At 56.7% G+C, this 26,586-nt stretch overlaps 2 protein-coding genes and 1 long non-coding RNA gene across 5 annotated transcripts; 2 read left to right on the forward strand and 1 right to left on the reverse strand.

The window, feature by feature from the left end:
• Positions 1–3,623: 3,623 nt before the first annotated feature.
• On the forward strand, positions 3,624–17,943 carry STAT6 (signal transducer and activator of transcription 6). The gene is made up of 23 exons (XM_081249661.1): positions 3,624–3,791; positions 4,257–4,555; positions 7,145–7,281; positions 7,693–7,831; positions 8,127–8,210; positions 8,631–8,769; positions 8,896–8,948; positions 9,121–9,269; positions 9,859–9,990; positions 10,109–10,297; positions 10,629–10,716; positions 10,851–10,973; positions 11,572–11,664; positions 12,379–12,585; positions 13,774–13,868; positions 13,965–14,101; positions 14,441–14,587; positions 14,807–14,870; positions 14,977–15,087; positions 15,281–15,373; positions 16,170–16,235; positions 16,340–16,468; positions 16,547–17,943. The coding sequence occupies exons 3-23, from the start codon at positions 7,166–7,168 to the stop codon at positions 16,734–16,736; spliced, it is 2,544 nt and encodes an 847-aa protein (XP_081105787.1). The 5' UTR covers positions 3,624–3,791; positions 4,257–4,555; positions 7,145–7,165; the 3' UTR covers positions 16,737–17,943.
• NAB2 (NGFI-A binding protein 2) lies at positions 17,897–24,018 on the reverse strand. 2 transcript variants are annotated; one of them, XM_081249662.1, is made up of 7 exons: positions 23,638–24,015; positions 21,307–22,180; positions 20,735–20,868; positions 20,347–20,398; positions 20,121–20,253; positions 19,724–19,915; positions 17,897–18,759 (listed from the first exon to the last, which is right to left on the reverse strand). In XM_081249662.1, the coding sequence occupies exons 1-7, from the start codon at positions 23,718–23,720 to the stop codon at positions 18,650–18,652; spliced, it is 1,578 nt and encodes a 525-aa protein (XP_081105788.1). In that variant the 5' UTR covers positions 23,721–24,015; the 3' UTR covers positions 17,897–18,649. The 2 variants fall into 2 exon arrangements, with proteins under 2 accessions (XP_081105788.1, XP_081105789.1); XM_081249663.1 differs by lacking the exon at positions 19,724–19,915 and having other exon boundaries at positions 23,638–24,018.
• On the forward strand, positions 22,189–26,498 carry LOC308625469. 2 transcript variants are annotated; one of them, XR_014017104.1, is made up of 3 exons: positions 22,189–22,609; positions 22,844–22,923; positions 26,208–26,498. It is a non-coding gene; the product is annotated as an uncharacterized lncRNA (long non-coding RNA). The 2 variants fall into 2 exon arrangements; XR_014017105.1 differs by lacking the exon at positions 26,208–26,498 and adding an exon at positions 23,208–23,624.
• The last annotated feature ends 88 nt before the right edge of the window (positions 26,499–26,586 follow it).

A 26,586-nucleotide genomic window follows, 5' to 3' on the forward strand; every position in this document is an offset into this window, starting at 1 on the left:
GGCAACAATGCTTATGCCAGACTAACTGGGTACAAATCCCAGCTTACTTGCCAGCTCTTTGGCCTTGGGCAGATTACTTAAACCTTCCACACTGCAGTTTCCTCATCTGTAAAATGAGTGCTATCAGCACCATCCAACAAAACTTACCTGTGATGATGGAAATGTCCCACGCCTGTGCTAATAAAGTAGCCATTGGTCATACGTGGCTGTTGAGCATTTGAATGAGACTAGTGCACCTGAGGAACTGAGTTTTTTAATTAAAATGAAAGAGTCACAGGGACTTCCTTGGTCCAGTGGTTAAGACTCCCTACTCCAAATGCAGGGGGCATGGGTTTGACCCCTGATTGGGGAACTAAGATCCCACATGCTGCATGGTGTGGCCAAAAATAAATAAATAAATAGTCATATATGGCTAGTGACTACCATATTGGGCACATAGTTGTATTTCACAGTATTGTTGTAGGATAAAATGTACAGTACTTATATAAAAAGTAGGGATGAAAGTAACACATGAACCCTCACTAAACGTTATTACTTTTGCTGCCATCTGCTGATGGGTCATTTGCCCAGTCTCCTTGAAGAAACACTTTGGCATCTGACTCACCGTCTTCCTGGCCACCTCAGGTCTTTAGCAAACCCAGGTGGCTTCAGTGTTCATGCAGGTAGTCTAGCGGCACCCTGGCCTCTTGGTTCTTGACCTCCTCAACTCCAGTGCTCACCTCCATGTTGCCATAGCCACTCACTCCCATAGCTGTGACCTCTGCCACACCCTACCAGGAGAACTCGACGGAAATCTCACCCCCTTGTCTCCGACCAGCCCTTCAGTTCCTTCTTTCCCTTGCTCCCAGGAAGGCTGATCTTTAGGTTGGTTGAGACTTCCAGTTCCTTGACTCTGTTCTTTCCTTTCCCACTGGCTCCTCATGTCTTTACTTCTCTTCCTAACCGGCCTCGATTCCACAGTGCTTCACTTCTCCTCCTCCATCACATGGTCTCCTTCTTCATTACTATTAACCTTCTGAACAGTTCTCCTGGCTTCAGACTTACTCTTTCAATCCATCTTCCACGCTGCAGCCAGGGTGGTCTCTCTACTAAATCTCATCATATTACTTACCTGCCCTAAATCCTCTAATGTTCCCCACTGCCAACTACTACCATTTCCAGAAGGTACCTTGCTCCCACAGTATCCATGCCTTTGCACATGCCTGATCCCTTTCCTGGTTTAACTCTCCTCTTGTTCTTTGCCTCAGTAACTCCTGAATCTTAATTTCCTTTAAGATTCAGTTCCGGCATCACCTCCCTGATCTCTCCTATCCCCTACCTAGTTTAGGTGCCCCTTCCACATGCTCCCACAGCACCCTGTGCTTCACTGGAATCACAGCCCCAATTATGCTGTTGTATCATTGTTGACAAATCTGACTCCCCCTCTCAGCTATAAGAGCCTAAGAACAGACACCCAACAAAATTTTTATAGAATTAACTGGACACAGATTCTGGAAGGATTGCTTTTGTTTGCTTGCTATCAGTTTGATTCACTTTTTTTTTTTTAATTAATTTATTTTTATTTTGGCTGCATTGGGTTTGTTTTTGGGTTTTGTTCTGTTTTGTTTTGCGGTACGCGGGCCTCTCACTGTTGTGGCCTCTCCCGTTGTGGAGCACAGGCTCCGGACGCGCAGGCCCAGCGGCCACGGCTCATGGGCCCAGCCGCTCTGCGGCATGTGGGATCTTCCCGGACCGGGGCACGAACCTGTGTCCCCTGCATCGGCAGGCGGACTCTCAACCACTGCGCCACCAGGGAAGCCCTGCATTGGGTTTTTGTTGCTGCACGCGGGCTTTCTCTAGTTGCAGCGAGCGGGGGCCACTCTTGTTGCGGAGCATGGGCTCCAGGTGTGCAGGCCTCAGCAGCTGCGGTACACGGTCCCAGCAGTTGTGGCTCGCGGGCTCTAGAGCACAGGCTCAGCAGTTGTGGTGCATGCCTAGCCGCTCCGCGGCATGTGGGATCCTCCCGGACCAGGGCTCGAACCTGTGTCCCCTGCATTGGCAGGTGGACTCCCAACCACTGCGCCACCAGGGAAGCCCCCTCATGCGATCTTTACAGAAAGTGGAGGGATGGTGGGACCCGGAGGAGGGTGAGGCAAGCAAAGCACTCACTCTCAGGGTCATGCAAATGGGGGTGTCATTACCAGTAGTCTAGCCAACCACTTACTTGCACCACCTGAAGATGAGTGCTTTCTCCAATTTGGCACCCTCGACACCTCACCCTGGCCTAGGCCATGTCAAGTAGGTATAGCTTTTGTCTCCATTTGAGGGGTTGATACACAGTCACAAAGCTTTTAAATGGAGTCAGACCCGTGTCAGATATGCCTCTAAATTCCTTTGACAACATCACAGTGTCCCCATCAGGGCAATCAGTTAGAAAAGATGATAATAAATATTGTTTTACTACCAGTACGTGCTCCTCACCTTCCTATCCCTCAAAAAGAGCCAAAGTTCACTCCTCTCCTCCTCTTGCCAAAGTTCTGAAGGACTTGGCCCTCCGGAGACCCTTAGGTGGCAAAGCCTGAATTCAGCCATTGTCTGTGGATGTCTGCAGGCAGAGTGGGCGCCTGGGAGCACACACAAAGTGGATGTGTCGTGAGTGCCTTTGTGCGCATGCTGCGATCCTAGCCGTTTAAACCCATGGACAGATTGCCTGCCTCCCATCTCCACCCCGGCTCTCCCTCCTTTTCAACTGGCTGCCTTCCAGACACAATAAATACATAAACATACCTCCAATAGCCTCTGCCTTTGTGGCGGTAATATTACCCTCAAATCCGGGGACCCTAGGTAGGATGGAGGCCCTTCTGTCTTCCTCCTGTCTGGCTAATTCTGGGACATAAAAATAGTGCCTAACGTTTACTATGTGCCAGGCATTGTTCTAAGCCTTCACATGTATTATTGCATTTCACTCTCCCAACTTTATAAGTTAAGACCATTATTTGCTCCATTTTACAGATGACAAAACTGAAGCACAGATAGTAAACTGCCCAGAGTTGTGCAGTTAGCAACGTTGGCAGGATCTGAACCCATGCAGCCTGTCCGCAGAGGCCAAGTTCTTAACTGCTACTGTCTGCTGCCTGGCTGGGCGCGCCGCTGCACACACTTGCCCATCCACGTGGAGGGGAGGCGGGGGGAGCTGGGCTCTGGGAATCAGTTCAGACACCAGGGGGCAGCATAGGCCTGGCTTTGGCCCCCGAGCCCAGCCCTGTTTGTGAAGAAAGGAGGGAAATAGAAGCCTCCTCCCACCTTCCACCATCCCCGAGAGACCACACTTTCCCCATACCCCTCTCTCAGGTTTTTGGGCTTGAAGGGCTCTCTGGGTCCCTAGGCCAGCTCCAGCTCCTCCTCCAGCAAAAGCTGCAGAAACCATCCACTAAATAACTAGATGGTTACTCAGAAGCTGAGCAAGCCTTGTGTATCTCCTTGTGACTGCATGTGGCTCTGAGTGCTGACGTCTGTGAGCCTGCCTGCACGTGTATGTAAGCGTGTGTGTGTGTGTGTGTGGTGTCCTTCTGGCTGGGGAAGTTGAGTATGTGTGTGTTTATTTCTGGTTGTGTCTCAGTGTTTACCCCAGAAACAGATAGGAGCTTCACCAAAGCTGCACCACAGATTCACATGCAAACTTGTCCCTTGGGAATCTACAGGCAGCAACTCCAGCTTGTGCCGTCTCCCACCTGGGTTTGAGGAGTAGTACCCTGTGAGGAGGGGGCAGAAACGATTTTCAGTCCGAGGGACCCCTGGAGTCCTACAGAATTGTGAGCTTCAGCTTCCCCTCCCCCACTCCCTCCCATCAGCGGTCACGAGACCAACTAAGGCGTTCCCCACCAAGAAGGAAGGGGGACCTAGGAGTTCCAGCTCCCTGGCCGCTTTCAGGGTCCTCCACTGGAGGTAGCGCAGAGCCCAGAGGGATTTCTTTTTCCAGAGGCCACAGGGGAGCCCAGTCCCTTGCGAGCCCAAACCCCCCCCCCCCCCGCCCCTGCGAAAGTTTGAGTATGGGAGCGGCAGTTTGGGGCGGCACGTCTCTGGCTTGATATTGGGTGACTTTCTGGAGGAAAGTTGATTGCTTTTGGGGGGGGGACAGAGTAAGTGGGGATCAGCCTCCCGTCCAGCCTGGCCCCAAGGCCCCCAAGCCCCAGTCCTGGCTCCCCCCACCCCATGCTCCCCTACCCGGTATCGGAGGCACACACGCTCACCCCACTTTCTTCCTCTTCCTCCTCCAGCCCACTTTCCCTTGTCTGTGTCGTCAGAACTCCAGGGAGGGACCTGGGTAGTCGGAGAAGCCGGAAACAGCGGGCTGAGGCAGCCACTGCTTACACTGAAGAGGAAGGACGGGAGAGGATTGTGTGTGTGTGTGTGTGTGTGTGTGTGTGTGTGTGTGTGTATTTTTTTCTTTTTGGTGCTGGAGGTGGAGGGGGGGTGCTAGCAGGGCCAGCCCTGAACCCGCTGGACAGAACTACAGACCCATGGGGCCTGGCAGTGCCTGCTGAGAGAAGGAGAAGACAGCAGAGGGGTTGGCAAGGTGAGGGGATGCCTCCAAGGAGGGGAGGGAGGGGGGCCTCTATGAGTATGTGGAGCCGTGGGTTGGGGGGAGTGCCTCTCAGGATCCTCCCTGGGCAGAGTGGATGGTCCCCAAGAAATTCTTTCAGCTGGGGTTGGTGGCTGGTGGTACTGAGTTTTGGCAGTTTCGAAGTATCAGAAGAATCTGGGGTGAGTACAGGCCCAGCACTTCCCCTCCCCCGCTCCCCACCGTGGGTCACTTTTTCCATACACCCCGTTCCCCACACCTCCAGGGACATGTAAAGGCAGGGAAAGGAGGGCAAGGAGGTGCCCCTCTGCCCTCTGGGTTGGGGGGAGGTGGCCGCCCCTCCCTAGAACGCTGATACCAGAGGGCAGTAGGTCCTAGACAAACCCGTATCCGGGCCCCCCAAAAAGGTTCCTGTTCAAGGGTGTGGCTAGCGGGTGAGCGAGCCCCAGATGCAGACCTCATGGTGTCCCAGAGGAGGGGGAATTTCCCCCCTCAAAACTGCTCCACTTTTGGCGCGGCCACGTCACGGAGTTAACCCTACTCTTGCTGAATGGGCCCCGCCTCCCGGCCCCCCGCCGCCGCAGACACACACTAGGCAACTCAGAGAAGCTCGTTTGACTCTTGGTCCTGTGGTCCCACGGTCAAAGGGCTCGGGAATGTAAGGGTTGAGGTGAGGTTTAGGCCACGAAGAGGGCTGATGAAGATCCTGGACGTTGGGTTTCCCTTCCCGGTTGGGAAGGGAACACTGGCCCCGCCCCCTCAGGCCGCGGCTCCTCCCTCCCTGCCGGTGTTGGGGGCTTACAGCAGGTGCCCCTGGCCTGGCCGGCCGATTGACCCAGCCTGGTTACTGGGTGTGGCTGGGGGAAAGTCTGGCCCCCTGCTGCCTGAGGATGGAGTGGGAAAGATCTGAAGCCAGGGCCAGGCCAGGAACCTGGTCACTCAACAGGGGCATGTAGAGGAAAGGGGGGCTGCCTATGGCTTAGGCATCGCCTCAGTCCCCAGTAGGGTAGGGAGAGAGGTCCAAGGTCTGAGCACCGTGAGACACAGGAGAGGAAGAGGGAAGAGAGAGATGGAGTCCTCCCCTGAGTTTGAAATACAAACCAAAAGGGGCCTCACCCCAAGGTGGGTGTAGAGAAAGGTCTATTAGAGGACCCTGAGCAGAATGGGGGGAGGATTCTGCCTTTGGGAGAAAAGAGCTCAAGGGGATAGGGACTGGGGGGAGGGGCAGGAACCTCCAGAAAAGGGGCACCTCTGTTCTCCGTCCCTCTGGGAGTCGTGGGAGAGAGGAGGGGCTAAAAGTGCAGCAGGAAAACTTGGGGTTACCAGGTTGGGGGAGACCCAGGGAGTTTCCATCCCCATCCTTTCTGTCATCTCTGGTAAGAGGGATATTTTGAGAAACTGGAAACTGAGAGACCCCTGGGAAACCACTGGTTTACCCACCCCACCCTGTGGCCCACCCAGAAATGGGGAGGCAGCCCTCTCCCCTACCCTCCCATCTCCTTTCCTCTTGCCCTCTTTTCTTCTCTTCGTTGTAGCCCTCTAGCCTCCTTGCCCCTCTTCTAGGCTTTTCACTGAAGGCTTATTAACCCCACTTTTTTCTCTAATCTCTCACCATCTTCCTGAGTTCTCTCTACTTTTCCTTTTGCTCAATCTCCTCTTCTTCAATTCTCCTCCCATGCCCCCCACCCTTAGGATTATGGGATTTGGATCTGGAAGGCATCCTAACAGCACAACGTGGTGGTTAATCCTCTCTCGGGTTCAAATCGCTTGCTGAGTGGCCTCAGCAAGTTGGAGAACCTCCTTGAGCTCGGTTTCTCTACCTGTGAAAGAGGATAATTCTATATTTTAAAAATTGTTGCAAGATTTTAATGAGGTAATGAGCTCAGTATAATGCCTCATACATAGTAAGTGCTTAATAAATGGTAGCTATTATTACTCTGCCATCCTCTTCTTCATCATCTAGCCAGGTAGTTTTCAGATTCTCTCATGGAACCCTGGAATTTTGAGGGGTTTCTCCAGGGAACCTTTGGGGTCAGGAGGTGGGGAGAGGGAAGTAAGAAGCAGTAGAATTCCAGGCCTACCACACTTGCTTTCAACAGAGAAACTCCAATTTTATATAATTGGGATTCCACAGATTAAAACTAAAATTGTCTACTGCTTTAAAAAGTTTGGAAAGTTCTGCACTTTATCCAAGCCTCATATTTTATAGATGAGAAGATTGAGGTCCACAGATGGGAGGTTTCTTGCCTACAGAACCAGAGCCAGGCCTAGAGCTACAACCCACATCCTCTGTCTTCTCTCAGAGAGCTTTCCCTACTGCCCCATCGCCCGTCTCCCACCCTGCCCTCTGGCTGCAGCTGAGCTCTTCCCACCCCATCACCCCTGTGTCTACCGTTGAAGGAATTACATTGTCTGAGGCATTGGCCAGGGATGTCCCTGGTTTGAGGTGGTCTGGCTATGAGTGGTGGTGGGGACGGTCTCTGGGAGGGCTGTCTACGGGAGGTCCCTGGCTGCCCCCAAACAAGAACCAACTTTCTCGGGCACCTCTCAGAGTGCCCAAGTAGCCTTGTTCCTTTTCTCCAGGCACCCTCCAAACCCCAGATCATGTCTCTGTGGGGTCTGGTATCCAAAATGCCCCCAGAAAAACTGCAGCGGCTCTATGTCGACTTCCCTCAACACCTGCGGCATCTCCTGGGTGACTGGCTGGAGAACCAGCCCTGGTGAGTCCTGGCTGCCCCATGTTGGTCCCCTAGGTCCTCCCCCACCCACCTTCTCTCTCATTAGATTTTCTTCATCCCATTTCAAGACTTGGGACTCGTTATTCCGTGTGCGATGGTCCAGATTTAGCTGGGAGTCTGTGCCACATCAACCAGACTATGCATGTTGATACGTGGAGTCCCCCACCCCCTTAGGAGGCTGAGCCAAAGAGGAGGGAGGTCAGAGCTGGGGTAAGGGCACTACCCACAACAGCTAGAAAACTGGGGAACAAGGGACATGGCTGAGGACTACAGAGGGCTTGGATGGAGGACAAGAGGAGGAAGGAGCTGCTGAGCTGATTGCTGTGGGGTAAAGGAACAGTAGAGCAGAGGAAGCCCTGACCCGAGGCTGCCTCATCCTTGATCTTCCTGCAGGGAATTCCTTGTCGGCTCAGACGCCTTCTGCTGCAACATGGCCAGCGCCCTACTTTCTGCCACTGTCCAGCGTCTTCAGGCCTCAGCTGGAAAACAGGGGGAGGGGAGCACCATCTTGCAACACATCAGCACCCTGGAGGTGGGGCAGGAGGGGAGGGGACAAGGCTGGGTGGGGCCTGGAATGGAGCTGGGGTGAGCATTGGATGCTGGAAGAAAATTGGTTGGATGCTGGAAGCAAATTGGTGTTCCTGTGGCTAGCTGTTAGCTAGCAAGCAAATTAGATTTTAAAAGCATGCAAACGCATGAAAACTTCTGGAGTCTACAGTTGTGCTGCCTTTCAGTGCATTCATGAATGGGGGGGCTGGGGATTGGAAGGGGAGAAAGACATGGGTAAGAGCCAGGCTAACCCTGTCTACCACCCTTCATTTCTATAGAGCATATATCAGAGGGACCCCCTGAAGCTGGTGGCCACTTTCAGACACATACTTCAAGGGGAAAAAAAAGCCATTATGGAACAGGTATTGTGGTACCCCACCTCCCACCCCAGCTCAACTCCCTGGGACTTTAGCCTGAGCCATGAGAAACTAGAAGGAATTTGAACTTCAGGAAAAGTTCAGTGTTCTAGGCCCAGGATGACCAAAGGAGTCAAAGTGAGCCTCAAGTTAAGTTCAGAGAAGCTTGCAATGAGGGACTGAGGGTAGTGAGGCCTTGGAAGGAGAGAGCAAGTGATACGGAGCTAATTCTGCCAGGAGAGAGGTCTTATCTTCAGGAAATTCCAAAAGGTCAGGAAGGACTGTCCAAGGAGAGAAGGGAGTCAGACAAGGGAAGTGGTCCGTTTTCTGCAGAGCATGGCAGTCACACCCCTTTAGGGAGTGGAGGCTGAGGGGAAAGGGCTGGGCAGAGTGTCTCACCTGCTGGCATCTCTCCCTCCTGTGCAGTTCCGCCACCTGCCAATGCCCTTCCACTGGAAGCAAGAGGAACTCAAGTTTAACACAGTCCTGCGGAGGCTGCAGCACCGAGTGGGGGAAGCCTGCCTTCTCCGCAAAGCCCTGCAGCCTGGGGCTGAGGGAGGCCAAGGTGGGAGCCTGGGCCTAGGGCCCTAAGAGGGTTCTGGGGAGTGTGTGGGAGTGATCCCCTCTTGGATCTCAACCTTGACTGAACCGCAAATCTATCTGCACCCCTGATCTCTGCCCCTACCCTCAGTGTCTTTGCACAGCCTGATAGAAACTCCTGCCAATGGGACCGGGCCAAGTGAGGTGAGTAATGGACTGGGACATGGAGATTGAGCTCCAAGGGCAGACTGTGAGGGTCTCAAATCTGTGGAGGGATGGAGATTAGACCTCAGAGAGGTGAGAAAGAGAGCCCTACCCTCCAGAGCTGGGTGAGGAGGAAGCGTGTGGCCCTGGCTCAGGCCCTTTCTTCCCACAGGCCCTCGCCACGTTTCTGCAGGAGACTGTCGGGGAGCTGGAGGCTGCCCAGGCCCTGGTGCTGAAGAGGATCCAGATTTGGAAACGGCAGCAGCAGCTAGCAGGGAATGGCGCACCCTTTGAGGAGAGCCTGGCCCCACTACAGGAGAGGTTGGGGCAGGGCTGACAGGGAAGGGTGGGGGGCTGGGGGTGGACACCTGCTGTCCCTGCTGGAGCACCCACAGGTGCGAGAGAGGAAAACCAGGCCAAAGGGTCTTGGGATGGGTCAAGACTCAGAGAAGCCCGTTCCAGCAGAGCCACACACACTGTTGTTCAGGTTGTGTCCTGTATACGTGCACCCGGCGGACGGGGCACAAGTAGGAGTCCTTCCAACCCACAATTCTCTCTTCAAGCCCCGTGCCCAGAGGACTGGGAAGTCTATTTGGTCTATTGGGCGGGGCACCTTTGAAAATGCACAAAAGCATCATATGTGCTGGCAGCTGACCTGGGTACCAGAGCCCTGGGGAAGAGGCAGCTGGGTTTCCACAGAGCTTCCAGGCACTGAGAAGGAACCTTCCTCCCCAGAGCCAAGGCATGTCCCACAACTCCGTTAGCCCAGGTGCCTTGCAGCCACGCCCACTGCTCATCCCACCCCTCCACACACACTCTCCTGCTTTCCTCCTGGGTTTAGGGGTGGGCGCTCTGGGTGGGGAGCAGGCAGCCTAAACCCTGTGCCCCCTGACCACTGTCCTGTCCCCAGGTGTGAGAGCCTGGTGGACATTTACTCCCAGCTGCAGCAGGAGGTGGGGGCGGCTGGTGGGGAGCTTGAGCCCAAGACCCGGGCAGCGCTGATTAGCCGGCTGGATGAAGTCCTGCGAACCCTCATCACCAGGTATGAGACCCCAGCCTGGCCTAGAGCAGACCCCAAGGAAGGAAGAGGGTCAGAGCTGTGGGGAGGGCACCAGAAGGGACCCAGCTGCTAACTTCCCTCGTGTCCTCACTCCTCCCAGCTCTTTCCTGGTGGAAAAGCAGCCCCCCCAGGTTCTGAAGACTCAGACCAAGTTCCAGGCCGGGGTTCGATTCCTGCTGGGCCTGCGGTTCCTGGCAGCCCCAGCCAAGCCTCTGATGGTCAGGGCCGACATGGTAACCGAGAAGCAGGCGAGGGAGCTGAGCATGCCCCAGGGGCCCGGGGCTGGAGCGTAAGCTGGGGCTGGAGAGGGGCTGGAGGGTGGTGGAGGCCAGAGGAGCCTGGGGGACTGGCACCACGAAGAACAGGGGGACGACAGGGAGGGCAGGCCATGGGATGTGGGGACCCTGTATGATAGTCAAGGCAGAGGAAGGGGAGGGACCCATCAGTGCTGGAATGGGGTGGGAGCATCATGATTTGGCTAAGATGGGGACTTCTCCCTTAAGAACTCAAGTGGGGAGATGGAGATTAGGGGCCAGTAGTCCAGGCCATTGGCTGGTGGACTCAAGCTCCTGCCACTCCTGGCCCAGTTGGGATGAGCCACTCTCTGACTTGCCTGGCAGAGAAAGCACTGGGGAAATCATTAACAACACCGTGCCCCTGGAGAACAGCATTCCCGGGAATTGCTGCTCTGCCCTGTTCAAGAACCTGGTGAGGCCTTTGGGGAGCAGTGGGCGGGGGTCCTCAGGCCAGGACATTCTCCTTGGAGAGGGTGTTGGGAGCCCAGGAGAAGCAGTTGCTGCTCTCACCCTCCTCTCCCTCGCACCCCCACTCACCCCCCGCAGCTTCTGAAGAAAATCAAGCGGTGCGAACGGAAGGGCACAGAGTCTGTCACCGAGGAGAAGTGTGCCGTGCTCTTTTCCACCAGCTTCACGCTCAGCCCCAACAAACTCCCTATCCAGCTCCAGGTGAACCGAGGCCCCAGCCCTGCCCGAGGCGGGGCCTCAGGTGCCCCTCCAGGCCACACACTGGGGCCCTGCATCCTCACTCTCCACGACTGCCCCATACCCTGTGTGTTTGGGATTTGTGTATGCTGGGGCCCTGGGTGAGTGGGGGGGAGCAAGAACCGGAGTGCACGCCCCCGGGAGTGACAGTGTAGGAGCAACTGGCACTTAACGCACTTTTCATAGACCAGGGCACTGTTTTAAGTCACACACATGCACACACACGCGTGGTTTTCGCAATAACATTATGAGGTATGTATTATTACTAGCCTCATTTTATAGATGAGGACATTGAGACACAGAGGGATTGAGTAATTAGCCCAGGTCACACAGCTACTGAATGTTGGAGCTGGAATTTGAAACCTGGGGACTCTATAGCACTGACTTATAACCACTTCTCTGCAGTAAGGTCCTAATTGAGCTTCAGAAAGCACTCGATAACATACCATGAGTTTTTAACCATGTTGTGTGAGTCCAGTAGCTTCCCTGCACCCTCAGAGCCAGCCCTCTGTGGTAGCCCCTTGCCCCAGTAAGAAGAACCCCCTTTCCTCACCCCCTTCAGGCCCTGTCTCTGCCCCTGGTGGTCATCGTCCACGGCAACCAAGACAACAATGCCAAAGCCACCATTCTGTGGGACAACGCCTTCTCTGAGATGGTGATGAAAGACCTGGAATTGGCGGGGGCAGGGGGGGCTCTTACCTGGGAGGTGGGGTGCAGGCTGGCAAGCATGTTCAAATAAGAGTGACCTTAACTCCGTCTCATAGACCTGTTTTCGTACTTCTAACCTCTTTTCCTGCCAATTTCTTTTCATACTTCGTTTTTTATTTAATTAATTAATTAATTAATTTTTTGGCTGCCTTGGGTCTTCGTTGCTGCGCGCGGGCTTTTCTCTAGTTGCGGCGAGCAGGGGCTACTCTCGTTGCAGTGCGTGGACTTCTCATTGCGGTGCCTTCTCTTGTTGCAGAATATGGGCTGTAGGCGCGTGGGCTTCAGTAGTTGTGGCCCATGGGCTCAGCAGTTGTGGCTCGCAGGCTCTAGAGCGCAGGCTCAGTAGTTGTGGCGCACGGGCTTAGTTGCTCTGCAGCATGTGGGATCTTCCCAGAGCAGGGCTCGAACCCGTGTCCCCTGCATTGGCAGGCAGATTCTTAACCACTGCACCACCAGGGAAGTCCCCTTTTCATGCCAATCTTAACAGCTATCCTGCAGTAGCACCTTAGACTACTTTGGAAAAGCACCATCTTTGTTGAGCAAGCTCAGGGGGACAAGGCTGGGGAGGGGCAGGCTTGGGGAAGTGGGGAGGATGAAGGCCCTGCTGACGAGGGATGCGGATGTCAGCCTGAGGCTCCCTTTCCTTCTCTCCTCCCCCCAGGACCGCGTGCCCTTTGTGGTGGCTGAGCGGGTGCCCTGGGAGAAGATGTGTGAAACTCTTAACCTCAAGTTCATGGCTGAGGTGGGGACCAACCGGGGGTTACTCCCAGAGCACTTCCTCTTCCTGGCCCAGAAGATCTTCACCGACAACAGCCTCAGCATGGAGGCCTTCCAGCACCGTTCTGTGTCCTGGTCACAGTTCAACAAGGTCATTCCCCTGAGCTTCGGACTTCCCACCCCCAAGCTCTTCATCCCTGGGGCACTCAGGGCTTCCCCAACCTCTGCCCAGGGATCAACCGCTGGGATCTTCACAATGCCCCACCACGTTCATCAGGAAGGCCTCTGTCATGGCCCAGGCAGGAAAACCCCTCAGGTCTCTGGCATCCCCCCGTTTTGGTCTGGGGGCCCTCTGTCCTCCCTCTTTGCCAGTGATCTGCGTGACTCACCCAGATGGTGTGTAAACACAGCTTTGATTCAAAATGACTTTGACCCATTGGGAAAATAGGTCTTGTTGCAAAAGCAGGGACGAAATCCCACAGGGACATATGCAATAATACCAGCTACCATGTGTTGACAGCTTACTGTATGCCAGGCACTGTGCTTCAGCAGTTTATGTATGTTATCATCCCAACATCCCTTTGAGGTAGGTACTACTACCCCCATTTTACAGAGGATGAACCCGCTCAGAGGGGTTAAGTGGTTTGTCCAAGGCCTCCCAGCAAGTGAGTGGCATGTCTGGGATGGAACACCGTGTTTCTGACTCTTGCTCTTAGCTACTACATTTTACTGCCTCCAAAATAAGGTGGCTTAGGACTGGATCTGTTACAAGAACAGGGGAAAAAGGAGGTCTGGGTGTCTTGGGTGAGGACCAGCTGGGTAAATGCAGTCATGCACTGAACTCTTTTTTAAAAAAGGAAGGAAGAAAAGCCCACACGACCAGAGGATGTGTTAGCAAAGGGAGCAGGACACTTACACCCTGCAAGCTGCCTTCTCTGGACACCACTTCCTCCAGGCCTCATTCAGGAGGGTGTGGAGCACAGTGGTTAAGAGGAGGCCCAGCCCAGACTTCCTGGGCTGAATCCCAGCTCTGCTTCTCACCAGCTGTGTGAGAAGCAAGTTATTTGACCTGTCTAGGCTTCCATTTCTTCATCTGTAAGATGGGATACTCCCAGGACCTACCTCCCTAGGCTTGTAAAGATCAGATACATTAATTTATGAAAAGAGCATGGAATAGTGCCTGGCACATGGTAAGCCTGAGTGTTGGCCATTGTCATGGATGGGGTCTCAGGTCCAATGTGGTTCCCTCAGTCCTGTGACTCTGTCGTGCAGGTACTCACAGGCCAATGCCTGCCCTAACTAGGCTCCTGTGCTCCCACCAACTCCCCTCTCCCCACAGGAGATCCTGCTGGGTCGTGGCTTCACCTTTTGGCAGTGGTTTGATGGCGTCCTGGACCTCACCAAACGCTGCCTCCGGAGCTACTGGTCAGATCGGTGAGTCCCCACCCCAGGTGGCCTGAGCAGCTGTACCTCCAGCTCCCACTCCACACCCTGCGACCCCACCCACATCCTCTCCCTCATCCTGGCCAGGTTGATCATTGGCTTCATCAGCAAACAGTACGTCACTAGCCTTCTTCTCAACGAGCCTGATGGAACATTCCTCCTTCGGTTCAGTGATTCAGAGATTGGGGGCATCACCATTGCCCATGTCATCCGGGGCCAGGATGGTGAGGTCACCCCAGCCAGTCCTCTGCCTCTGTGCCTGTGCCCTCTGGGGTTTCTTCTGGCGAGGAAACATCCTGGCCTTCCTTGAGGCCAACCCTGATCTTTAAGAAGTTCTTCCTTAGGTCTAACTCCTCTTCCTCCGTCTGTGGTCTAAACGTCTCCCTTCTCACTGTGAGCTCTGTGGGAATGGAGACTGGTGGGTCTCCCTCCCTCAGGACCCTCACCCTAGCTCCTCTCCTCCTTACCTTGGTAGATTGACAATGAGTCCAATAGTGGGGGGAGGTTGGGGAGGGGGAAGAAAGTCTGCACAGAGGGGACTCAAGGTCTCATTCCTATTGTAGGCTCCCCACAGATAGAGAACATCCAGCCATTCTCTGCCAAAGACCTGTCCATTCGCTCACTTGGTGACCGAATCCGGGACCTCGCTCAGCTCAAAAACCTCTACCCCAAGAAACCCAAGGACGAGGCTTTCCGGAGCCACTACAAGCGTGAGCTGGGGCTGGCAGTTCTGACTCCTTCCCGTTGTCCACCTTCTTCCTGCTCCCAGCTGCCCCCTCCCTGCCTGCTGTGTGTCATCCCCAACTTCTCTCTCTCCATTTTCATCTCCCTGCTTCTGCTACCTGCCCATCAGCCATGCTCACCTTTTCCACCTCCCTTCCTCCCTAAACCAGAAGCACTCCATGGCTCTCCTTTTCTCCCCACAACAGCTGAGCAGATGGGTAAGGATGGCAGGGGTTATGTCCCAGCTACAATCAAGATGACTGTGGAAAGGTGAGTGTGCTGGTATGGATGGAGGGTGGGGCCCAGTACTTATCTGGGGGAAGGGGTGGTGGCATCAGCCCCTGGTCAGTCACACATGCATCCTCCCCTCCTCCAGGGACCAGCCACTTACCACCCCCGAGCCCCAAATGCCTACCGTGATGCCCTCTTACGATCTTGGAATGGTCCCTGACTGCTCCATGAACATGCAGCTCGGCCCAGATATGGTGTAAGAAGCTTGAGAGACAGAACTGGGAGTGGTCTGTGCCAGCAGGCTGTTTCAGCATGGGCAGCTGGGAGAGCTGGCACTGGGGGCTGAAGTAGGGAATTTCCTTTCCTTGAAAGGGATTCCCCATGTTGAGGCAGGGATTTGGGGTGTCCAGGAGAAGGGCTGGCATCAGGGGTCTGCTTTCTTTCCCCAGGCCCCAGGTGTACCCACCACGCTCTCACTCCATCCCCTCATATCCAGCCCTTCCCCGGGAAGAATCGGTCAATGTGCTGCCAGCCTTCCAGGAGTAAGTGGGGCCACCTCTGGGGAACGGGGTGGGATACCCACCTGCAACGGGCATGGGCACTTGCATTTGTTAGGGAAGGCTCTTCTGTGAGAACAGGGTGGCAAAAAGCCAACAACTGTGTCTCTTCTGTCCATTCCACTGAGGTGTTAGTGGTTAAGATCCAGGTTCGAATTCCAGCTCCACCACTTGCTGACTTTGGGCAAGTTACTTAACTCTGATGTGTCATCTGTAAAGTAGGGAATAATGATAATAACAGTACCTACCTCACAGGGTTATTGTGAAGGTTAATTGAGTTAATAGTATGTGTAAAGCTAAACACAGTACCTGGCTCATAGGAAGAGCTATGTATTAGTATTATCTCTCCCGCCCCCGAAAGCTACTGTCATTTATCTGCTGTCTTTTTATTTTTGTATCTTTTTGGCCCTGAAGTGGCATAGACACTTGTTCTCCAGGTAGCACTCAGGTGCTTACTCTCAGTCAAGGCATGACATCTCCCCTCCCAGAAGTTGACGTAGGGGTGGGGACAGGGGTACTTAGAGCCAGCAAAGTTCAGAGTCCAAAGAAACATTAGAAATGAGCTAATCTAGCCCTCCTCTCTCTCCTGCCCCCAATCGCCAATGCATACGCATTTATACAGATGAGAAGTCCAAGCTCACAAGTGGAAATGGATTGCCCAGTGCTTGCCGTCAGGATGAGGAGCTGGAAATACTGTTTCCTCACTCAGTGGTCTTGACTTTGCAACACCCTGCCCTTGTCCAGCTTTCCTTTCTGACTGTGCCCTCCTCCCTGATTCCAGACCTCACCTGCAGATGCCGCCCAACCTGAGTCAGATGAGCCTGCCCTTTGACCAACCTCACCCTCAGTGAGTGACATCCACCCCCATCCTGAGCTCATGCTCCTCATCCATTCCCAGCCTCAATCCCCCGACCCCCGCCACCACCTCACTTACTTCTCTGGGCCCGGCAGGGGCCTGCTGCCGTGCCAGCCTCAGGAGCATGCCGTGTCCAGCCCCGAGCCCTTGCTCTGCTCAGATGTGACCATGGCGGAAGAGAGCTGCCTGAGGCAGCCGGTGGGAGGGTTCCCTCAAGGCACCTGGTGAGTATCAGCCTGGGGGTGGAGGCTGAGGAATGGGTGCCATGCCTATCCCACTGCTTCCCTCCTTCCTCCCTGCAGGGTCCGTGAAGACATGCTCCCGCCCTTGCTGCCTCCCACTGAACAGGACCTCACCAAGCTTCTCTTGGAGGGGCAAGGAGAGTCAGAGGGAGGGTCCTTGGGAGCCCAACCCCTCCTGCAGCCCTCCCACTATGGGCAGTCTGGGATCTCAATGTCCCACCTGGACCTAAGGGCTAACCCCACTTGGTGATCCCAGCTGGAGGGGGAGCCCAGAGAAGACAGCTCTCCTGCCCCCATGGACCTGCTCTTAACACCTGCCTGTGCTGCCAAGCAGCAGCTGGGGAGGGTGTCCTCCTATCCCCACCTACTCCCTGGTCAGGAGGAAAAGACTTTGCCAGGAGAATGTACAGTGGGTGGAACATATCTACTCCTTCCCTCCCACCACACACCCCTGCCCTCCACTTTCCAAATACTGGAAGGGAAATTCAGGTTCCAAGTGAGACACGCCCCAAAACGCCTGCGCGCGCGCGCGCACGCGCACACACACACACACACACACACACACACTCTCTCTCTCTCTCTCTCTCTCTCCTTCTCTCTCCCTCTCCCTCTCCCTCTCTGCAAGATGGGGCTGAGCAGGAAGGGGGCTGAGCAGGAAGGGAGCTGGGCCAGAGCACAGGTGAGGGCACGGAGGGCTTCTCTGCTTGCCCCAAGCCGGGTCTCCGGACACACATGTGGAAACACACAGACACGTGTACACAACTGCTTCAGAGGCTAGGGATGGAAGTATGGGCTTGGGCCCCAGCCCTGGGGGAATGGGAAACAGTTCAGGAGACCCTGGGAGAGAGGCGGTTCTGTACGTTTGGCTGCTGCTGTAGGTTTGGCCCAGATTAAAAAATCCCAATCAGCTCCAAATTCCTGTCAGTCAGATGGAGGCTCCTGGATATGTGCATGAGATTGTGCAGAAATACAAGGGCCGAGTTTGTGTATAGCTCTATGAAAGTGTGCGGACCTGAGACGTTAATATATAGATGTCACACACGTTTTATGGCCACACAGAACACGTACCTCTCTGATTTTGCCTGTGTGACAACACGTTTGGAAGTGTGAGACACTGCACAAAAGATACTAGTGAGTATACTGGCCTCTCTGATGTATGCTAACCCAATGTACTAAGCTTTGAGTATGACTGTGCCCAGGTTGGGTCTATGTGGCTGTAGCTTCGGTGGCTCAACACCTCCAATCCTGCCCAGAGGCAGAGGCTGAGCCTGGGGTCCAGACTCGGGTGTATGGTCCTCGTGGTGTATTGGGGGCCTTACCTGCTGCTTCTTTTCTACTTCCCCACCCACCGCCAGCTTCCCTCCACTCCCCAACCCCATGCCACCCTTTCTCCATCTTGGGGGTCATAGATCCTAAGCCATAAAATAAATTTTATTCCAAAATAACAAAATAAATAATCTACTGTACACGATCTGAAAAGAAAGACGCTCTAACTGCTCAGACAGGTGCTGCGGCCCAGATCCCAGCTGAGGGAGACCCTGAGTCCACCCAGGCCTCCCGAGGGGGCCGGTGAAGGGGACCCCACACCCCCCTAGAGAGGGCAAGAGGGAGAGAACCGCTGAGGACTTGGGGGGAAGATGGGGATGGGTGGGCAAACTGCAGCACTTGTTAAATTAAAGAAACAAACTAGAAGCACAAAAATGGAGGAGCAGAGGGGACGAGCAGGTCCAGTGTTCCCAGGCCCCCAGATCTGGGGGGAAACCGTTTCCATTTTTAGCTGCTGGACCCTCCCAGGGAAGTCCCCCTTTCCCCCATGTCCAAACTGAGTCCAACTGCTCACGTCACTGATTCTAACTAGAGAGGATGGGAGTGTGCTGTGTAAGGGAGGGGAGAATCCCAAGTGCCCTGGAGGCAGAGTTCTTGCCTCCTTGCTCTGGGCAAGGGTGAGGGGGCACCGTGCACCCTCCTTGTGTCTTCTCGCCAGGCCCCTGCTTGTTATTGCTTGAAGCCCCATAGTTCTATGCCCATGGGGCAGGTGGGGAGGCAGGAGAAGGGCAGCGGAAGGATCCAGGGTTGTGACTAGATGCCAGGGATGGAGAGTGGAGGGGTCTGTGTGAGCCAGAAGCCTGGCGCCCTGGGTCTGAGGATGCTAGTCTCCCCCCCTCACTGCCGGCTGGCCTCAGCCTCCACTTTCACGCTGCTCCTTCGACCTTCCACCAGAGCAGGATGGGGTCCTGGGGCAGGGCATCGGTCCAGCAGCCCCTCCTCGAACTCTGCAGGCAGAAGGGATAGGTTAGGAGGCTGTGGGGTGGACGCTGCAGACAGAGGGGGGCTGGGAACAGAGGTAGGGGTAGAGAAGGTTGCGAAGATGAGCTTGATTTCCTGACTCCTGCCCACCTCTGGTCTAGGGGGCGGTTCCATACCCAAGTGTGTGCGCCCCCTCCCCTTGCTGGCTGTGTGTAGCTCTCTGTCTCTGGATGTGTCTCTCTCTTTCTGTCTCTCCCGCCTCCGTTCTGCTGGAATTTCTGGTTCTGTCAGGAGCTGTGGGGGCGGCTTGGCTCTGACCTCTCCCCCTCCCCCCTTCCCAGGCTCTGCTGCCCCCGCTTATCCCTGGCCTCCTCCCAGGGCCCCCCCCCACCCTACCATGCCCCCCAGGGTTCTTAGAAGCCAAAACAGGGGGGACACAGGAAGCCAGCCTCCCAGCTCCTCCCCCAAGAAGAACCCCCATCAGTCCCCGCCCCCAGTTCCCACCCACACACAGTTTAAAAATACCAAGCTAGGGTTGGTGGCTTTGTCTGCTGCGTCACTCTGAGCCCAGCCGATGCCCGGCCCTCTGCCGGCCTCCTTGCCTACTCCCGCTTCCCCCATCCACACACAAAGCATCCCCCTCTGGGCTCCTCCAATTCCAAGCTAGCAATCCTACCCCAACTCCTGGCCTGCTCCACCCTGCTGCGTTGGTAGAAGTTCCATCCAAACTTGCCTTCTTGGTGGCTCTCCTCTTCCCGTTCCCCTTCGTTCCCCATTCTCTGTCCCCCTGCTCCCCAAGCTCGCCATTCACAGACATCCACTTGGGGTTTGACACTCCCCACTGGGAACAGGCCTGCAGGGTTCCCCCCTCCTCAACCCAAGGCCTGGTTAGCTGGAGCCCCACCATGCTACTGCCCCGAGGACACCAGGACTGCTGTGCGGGGCCTGGGTGGCAGGGGTGCTTGGGGATGGCACTGCTGGCTGCCTCACCTGCGAGAGGTGGCTTTGCGGGCACACAGGGGCTGAGGCGGCCCACGCGGTCGTGGGAGACGAGGCGGGCTAGCCGCAGCCCCTCATCCATCAGCGTCTGCTGCAGGATGTGGCGGCTCCACAGCCCATGGGCTGGCAACGCCAGAGGCAGGTCAGCAGGGGGCGGCGTCAGCCTTGGGCACGACCCCACAGCTGTGGGCAGGGGCACGGGTCAGGTAGGGGGCCGCAGTCAACGGAACCCTCACCCTCAACCACAAAGCCAGCCCCACGGGCCCAGGCCCATTTGCTCCCGCCCAGCCAGGCCTCCCAGCCCTGTGCCAGGCAGTGGCCTCCTGGCGCCCTCCTCCCACGCCTTCCCCTTGCCCCCTCAGTGAGAAGCGCTCTGACGCGCACTCACCCTGCAAGTGTCCATCCAGGCTCTCCCCGGACAGGCTGGCGCTGTCTTCCTCCAGGCTGGGGCGGTATGGGTGTGCATAGGACTCAGGGCCTGGGGGAGGCTGCTGGATTTCAGAGTGACTTTGTTCTCCAACCTGTGGATACCCCAAATGGGGAAATGAGGACTGGCAAGAGAGGGGGCTGGGGAAGGGTGCCCTAACCTCCTATATGTACCCTAGCAAACCTACCTCTTGTTTCAGTTTCTTCAGTGGGGGGCCTCCCAGTTCTTCAGGGTGGAGCCTGCAAAGATGGAGAGAAACAAGGAGGGTGAGGCTGGGGAGGGACACATGGTGGACAGGACACAGAATCTGATGGGGAACATGCATTATTCCCAGGATCTGAAAAGATGAAGGGTAAGCAGGAGTCCCCAGCTCAAGCACTGTTGTTGTGGGGGGCAGAGGGGACCTGAGAGGGATGGGAGGTGGGGCCAGACCTAGGCAAGTGGACTTGGCCAAAGGCAGGGACACGCAGGCGGGTGGGAAGCAGGCCTACAGGCACCTGAACTGGAGATCAGGACGTGACCCAACTCCTTGGCAGGATTCTGATCTAGGGAGAACCTGAAGAAGGGGGTCTCACCTGGAGCCCTTCAAGGAGGACAGGTAGGTGCTCTCTCGGGCCACTTGGCGGGACAGGGAGAAGAGTTCCACTCTCCGCAGTAAAAGAGTGTTGTCCCTCATGCAAAACTGGGCAGCAGCCTCGTTGATGGTCAGCTGTGGAGAGGACCACCAGAGCAGTCAGAATCCTAACTGGCCCACTACCTTGCCCAGACCTCCTCACTCCCCTTCACCACCAGACAAATGAGGCTCATCCATCAGATGTTTGCTGGGGTTTTAACACCATGCAGGAGCTTACTGAGGAAGGAAAACAGAGGTCAGCACCCACAGCTTCCTAGGAATGCCCGGGGCCTCCTCCACTCCTGTGGCGTCCTGATCGGCATGGGGCTGGACAGCTGGGCTCTTGCCTGTGTCTCTGCTTCCCCCTTAGTTGAGGGAAGCACTGCAACAGCTGAGGTTGGTAGGGGAGGGGATCAGGGCCTGGGGTCCTGGTCATGGGGCAATGAAACAGACTTGGGGAGTATGAGGATTCTCAGAGGTGAGTAGGTCAAGGCCCGGGAGTCAAGAGCAATCCTGGGAGGCTGGGGTCCTCACCTCATGCAGGCTCAGCTGCTTGCCCTCCCGCCGCTTGGAGTCAAAGCGGCCATAGATGATGCTGTATTTGCGTATCTCTTCTTCCTTCTGGCTGTCATTATCGTCCATCTCAAAGATGTGGCCCACGCTCCGTGCCAGCTTCTTGTTCAGCTTCAGCAGGGAAGTTACCTCCCCAGCATCTCCCCTTGGGAAGCTTCGGAAGATCCTCTCCACGCTCTCCACCACCATGCGTACCATCTCTGGCTCCAGTCGATCCGGACCACCACCAGCCCCAGCTGCTGCCAGCCCCCCAGCCCCAGTCCCCTCAGGGACTCCTCCCCCTGCAGGTGGGGAGAACGGGGGTGAGCCAGCCTCCTCTTCTCCTCCTGCCCCAACATCAGACTCTGGAGTGCTCCGGCCTGGCCAGATCCGGGGGTCCCCTGCCCCAGGTCCCCCAGACAATGGCGACAGCTTCTCTCCAAGTTCAAGGGGGCTCTTAGGGCTAAAACTGCGGGCACTGCCCGCCTTTTCCCCTGGGCTGCCATGCCCGTTGCTCATGCTCCCTTTCCGGGTCCCTGCAGTTTCAGAGATCTTGAAGAGTGGAATGCTGGAAACGGGCACGGCAGGCACTGGCTGGCTGAAGAGCCCTGGATTGGTGGCCCACTCTCTCAGTGCCTTCTGTAGGCGTCGGACATGGAGGGGCTTGGTGGCCATGCCCACGAGTGCCATGATCTCCAGGAACTCCTCCTCACCCGCCTCACACAGTTGCTGCACGTCGTCCCCTCCCTGCTGGATGAAGGTCTCATAGTAGGAAAGGAGATTGGCGCGCTGCAGGACCCGGTACAGCTGCAGCTCCCCCAGTGTCCGAGGCAGGGCCATGGCTCGGGCACTGGGCCTGAGAAGGAGGCGCACAGGGAGGGGGGCAGTCAGTGCAAGTTCCCTTGCTGGGTACCAACCCACACTCACAACTGTCTTCTCTTTCCTGCCTGTTTCTCTTCCCCTCTTTTGAATGCTCTCTCTACTCAGACCTGAACACAGACTATGAGAATCAGGCACTGCTCAGAGGCATAGCCATGCCAGTGCTATCCCAGACTGCCCGGAAGTACCAAAAGCCAGACCAGTTTTTGCCGAAGTCAAAGGCTCCAAGCCCCCATCCTCAGCTTTTACTTTTCTGGCCTGGGGCAAGGAGACCTTGAGCACTGAGGCCAGCCAGCACACACCCCTGGGATGGCTGGACCAACTTCTCTTCCAGAACACAGTCCTTACCTTCCACCCTAAACACCTAGCAGTCTCAACATTACACAAGTTAACTTCGCACACTGAGGTGAATGCAGGACCCCCATCCTCCCTACAGTGGACACCTAGGACCACTATTGGCCAGCTTTATTCCCTGGTGGCATCCTGCTTATGTGGCTGAGAGACAGGGGTGCGGCCCCTCCCCCTGCCCTTTTCCACTCAGTGAGCTAGGCAGAACATCCTCTGCTCCCCTTTCCCCACCTCTGCTCAGCTTTTCCCACGGATTAGGCATTCTTTGCCCACTCTTGCTCTCTCTCCCCAGGACCTCCCCTGCCTTCCAGACCGCCCAGTGCACCTCAGTTGGCCCCTCTCCCAAAAGTGACCTTCCCACCTGCTCCATAGGTAAGCCCATCCCTTCAGCTCAGGCACGGGAGAGAGGAGGAGTGCCTCAATTGTTCTGCTTCGGGGCCGGTCCGCCCCCACACACTCCCACAGTGCTACCGTCTGTGGGCGAACACCGCCGGGGGGCTCCCGCCTACCCTTCTCTCCCTCATTTTCCACCCACGTCTTCAAGGGTTGTGTGGGAGCGACTCAAGACCCCTTGAGGGAGGGGCCGCACAACGAAACTCCCCCACAAGCCACAGAAATGGAAAGAGACGCCTAAGGCATGCCCCGTTTCTGCAGAGCTCCTCTGATGCTCTGTTGGTTCAAAGGCGCCGGCTTCTCCCGGACCCCGGAGCCGCGCGCTCCGTGCCGACAACGGACTGAGCCAGCTGAGTGGCCCTCCCCCGGCACTGTTGCCAGCTAAAGCTCCAGGGCTTCCCCTAGCGCTTGGGAGCCTCCACATTCTTTGCAGGGGGTTCACATGCCAGGTCATGCGCACAAAATAAACGGGCGATGGAGAATTAGGTACTGCTCTTTCACATCCAGCTTCATCAGCTTCCTGCCTGCTCCCAGGGCCCCTAATTCGAAGACGCACCCCCTTTCCGTCAGTCTCCACCCCCCACCCCCGTCCCGCTTCCCCTCGTCCTCTGCTCGACCTCCGCCCTCCGGACCCCTTTCCCGAGTCCAGCTCCACCCATCTCCACTCCCCGGCGCTTCCCTTTGCCCACTAACTTGAGTCTGGGCTGCGGGGTCCGGCGGGCGCTGTCCCCTCCGCCCGGCGGCTGCTCGGCTGTGGGGGAGGGAGCTCTGTGCATGGACGGCTGCAGACCACCGGGGATGCCCCTCTCGGTGCCCTGAGCTCAGCGCCTGCCGCGCGCTGCTCTTTTCCGGGCGCGCGAGGCCGTGTCCGCCGCTGTCCGGGCTCCGTCCCTCCCTCCACGTCTCCTCTCTTCGAGCCTCCGCGCCTCTGTCTGTGCCTCTGCCCCCCCCCACCTCCCCGGCTGCGCTTGCCGCCTCTCCGCGCCTCCGCCCCCGCAGGACGCACGGGGAGCGAGGCCCGGCGCAGCTCTGGCTGCCTGGCGGGCGGAGGGCGTGGGCCGAGCCGGGGGCGGAGGCCGGGGGCGAGGGGCGGGGGCCCGGGCCTCTCCGCCGGCCTCAGAGATGCCGCGGCGGAGAGACGGAGAGAGGCGGAGACTGGGGGGAGGGGGTGTGGAGCAGGAGGCGGGGGCGGGGACTTGGAGCCTGGGCACCGAGTTGGGGACTGAGGTGACCGACGCTGGGCTGTGGAAGGCGGGCTTGGGGATCCGGCGGGCGGGGCGAGGTCGCTCCGTGCCGCCCACGCCGGATGCACAGCCGGCCTTCTCCGCGCCCACGTACCCACGTGAGAGCCCAGCCGGCGACATTCTTACTCCCACCCCCCTTCCCCTCCGAGCGGAGAGCGGAATTTCACAACCACGCACAGGTACACAAAGACACAGAAGCACACGGACGGGCACAGGCGCCTAAACTACGCGGACGCCTGCCTGCCGACACTCGGGCCTCGCGGTGCTGTACTTGTGAATGTTAGGAGCGAGCCCGGAAAAGTTGTTGGAGACTCGGGGTGCACGGCTCCTTTCGCGCGTGCATCTGCTTCCCATAGGGTGTGCACTTCAGGCAGGTCTGTGAGCGTGGGGCTCTGCAGGAATCTTTTACATATCCTCGCGCTGTTCCCCAGCCCCAAAAGGAGTTATTTGAAGAGGCCGTTTTCGGAAACCCAGGCGTCCTTCCATCCCTGCCCTGAGTTCCCGTCGAAGTTTGGCGAACAGGAATGGGCGGGTCTTGCTAGAAGCTACCACTTAGACGCGCGGCGATTAGTCGCGTCGGGTTTTGTTAGCGCTTTTAGGTCAGGCAGGGGTGGGAGGGGTACCCCGCCTTGCTCTACTCGTCGCACCCTATTTGCTGAGGATGGGGACCTGCTCCTGAGGAATTGTGTGGCAAGCCTGGGAGAGGGAAGATACCCTTTCTAGGGATGTCTATTAGGGCACTTCGCCCGCAAGAGTCTAGTGGAAGATGGGCAAGGGCCGGCTGCATCCAACGTGGCTCCCTACAGAGGAGTAGGAGGGAGGAGCTCCTTCAAGGAGCCTAGCCCCTCCCCGCAACCCCCCCCCCTCCCCGCTTTGTTTCTCCCAGCCCCATCTGGTTCCCATTACACTCCCGCCCACGCCTGGGAGGGCGGACGGGCGGGGGCTCTGAGCGCCCGGCCCTGTGGCTCTAGGCCCCGAGGAAATGAAGGGGGTTGGGGGAGAGGCGGCGGGAAGCGAGCGGACTGGCCAGAAACAAGGTTCCCCCTAGTCCGAAACCTCACCCCCGCCCGCCATTCCGCACTTCTGAGTGGGTGGCGTGGGCCAGGGCTGGTTCTACATTCCGGCCTGGTGAGGGGACCGTTAGGCCTCCGGTGGGAACAGGAGAGGAGGGGTGCATCACGGGGGGGAATTTGGGTAGCCAAGATTCTCTTCTCCATGCCATTAAGCCCCAAACACGGGGGTGGGGAGTGATAGAAATGAGCTGAGTCCTCCGTCCCGCAACTGGAGGGTGCGGCTACACGGGGTCCCCACGGGCGCACTCCCCGGGAGCACTCCCCGACCCCTCTTAAGTGTGTGGGCGCCCCTCCCCCCTCTCTTCTCCGGTTATTTTAGAGCCTTGGCTGCCAGCGGCTGGCCCCGGGTTTCCACGTGCCTCCGCCCTCCCTCTGCCCACGCTCCCCGTGACGCACATCCTCCGCCCACGCAGCCTCTGCTCGAGGCGCCCCCCTCCCTCCCACCCGGGCCCCCTTGGGGTGGTGTTGAGCCCCCGGATCAGGAGGGAGACGCTGGCCCGCCCGGGGAAGAGGGCGGAATAGGGCGTGAAGCAAGGGGGCGGTAACCAACTGGGCTCATGGCGCTTGGGTCCCGGCCCAGGAAAGAGAACGGTGGAGGAGCCAGTTCTGGGGCCTCAGTTCCACGGTACTGGGGCCGGTACTAGGCCAGAGAGGGACGAGGAGAGAAAAATCCCACGCACTGGGCCAGCCCACTCCCCTAGGGGTCAGAAGGAATCTGTTTGGGTGCGAACGTGTATCTGAGAGTGAAACTCCCGAGTGTTTGTATCTTTGTTTCTCAGGGTTGTCGTGAGGTTCAAATGAGAGGGTGTATATGAAAACTTTGTAAATTGTGAAATGTTAATAAGCAGATTTAAGACGCTATTGCCAGTTTGTGCCTCTGTACCCTGAGATTATGTATTTATACGTTTCTTTACATCTAGTTGTGTGTGTCTCTGTCTCTCTCTAGGTTTGTGAGCCCCTCTGTGTGGATTTAAAAATATGTACATTTAAAAAATCATTGACTTGTCAAGCCCCACCAGAGGCCGAGACGCCCCCGCAGCCGGAGCTGCTGAGAGGTCTGTTCTTCGCTTCCCTCCCACTCCTACCACCTCCAACTCCCCTCCTACTCCCTTCCGTTGACAACAAGGAATTTCCAGCCTTTAGCAAATGGAGAGAAACAGAGACAAAGAGACCAAGACTATGAGAAACTACGGAAAAACAATAAAGATAAGAGACAGGTGGGGGGAGGCTGACAAAAAGGGGGTGCAGCAAATTAAAATTCTTAATTTCTTTTTCGCCTTGAGCCCCGTTTTCCCCAGTGTGGCTCAAGCCCACTTCCCTACCTG

The sequence above is a fragment of the Mesoplodon bidens genome (genome assembly GCF_964165515.1).
Source record: "Mesoplodon bidens genome assembly, chromosome: 11".
Classification (NCBI taxonomy): Eukaryota; Metazoa; Chordata; class Mammalia; order Artiodactyla; family Ziphiidae; genus Mesoplodon; species Mesoplodon bidens.

Excerpts from the sequence above, each read along its gene's own strand:
- STAT6 (XM_081249661.1), top strand. The coding sequence starts at position 7,166 with ATGTCTCTGTGGGGTCTGGTATCCAAAATGCCCCCAGAAAAACTGCAG. Across the intron at positions 7,832-8,126 it reads AACACATCAGCACCCTGGAG|AGCATATATCAGAGGGACCC; the intron begins GTGGGGCAGGAG and ends TCATTTCTATAG. Across the intron at positions 14,588-14,806 it reads TTTCCGGAGCCACTACAAGC|CTGAGCAGATGGGTAAGGAT; the intron begins GTGAGCTGGGGC and ends TCCCCACAACAG.
- NAB2 (XM_081249662.1), bottom strand. The coding sequence starts at position 23,720 with ATGCACAGAGCTCCCTCCCCCACAGCCGAGCAGCCGCCGGGCGGAGGG. Across the intron at positions 20,869-21,306 it reads AGCAGCTGAGCCTGCATGAG|CTGACCATCAACGAGGCTGC; the intron begins GTGAGGACCCCA and ends TCCTCTCCACAG. Across the intron at positions 20,399-20,734 it reads TCCTCCTTGAAGGGCTCCAG|GCTCCACCCTGAAGAACTGG; the intron begins GTGAGACCCCCT and ends CCATCTTTGCAG.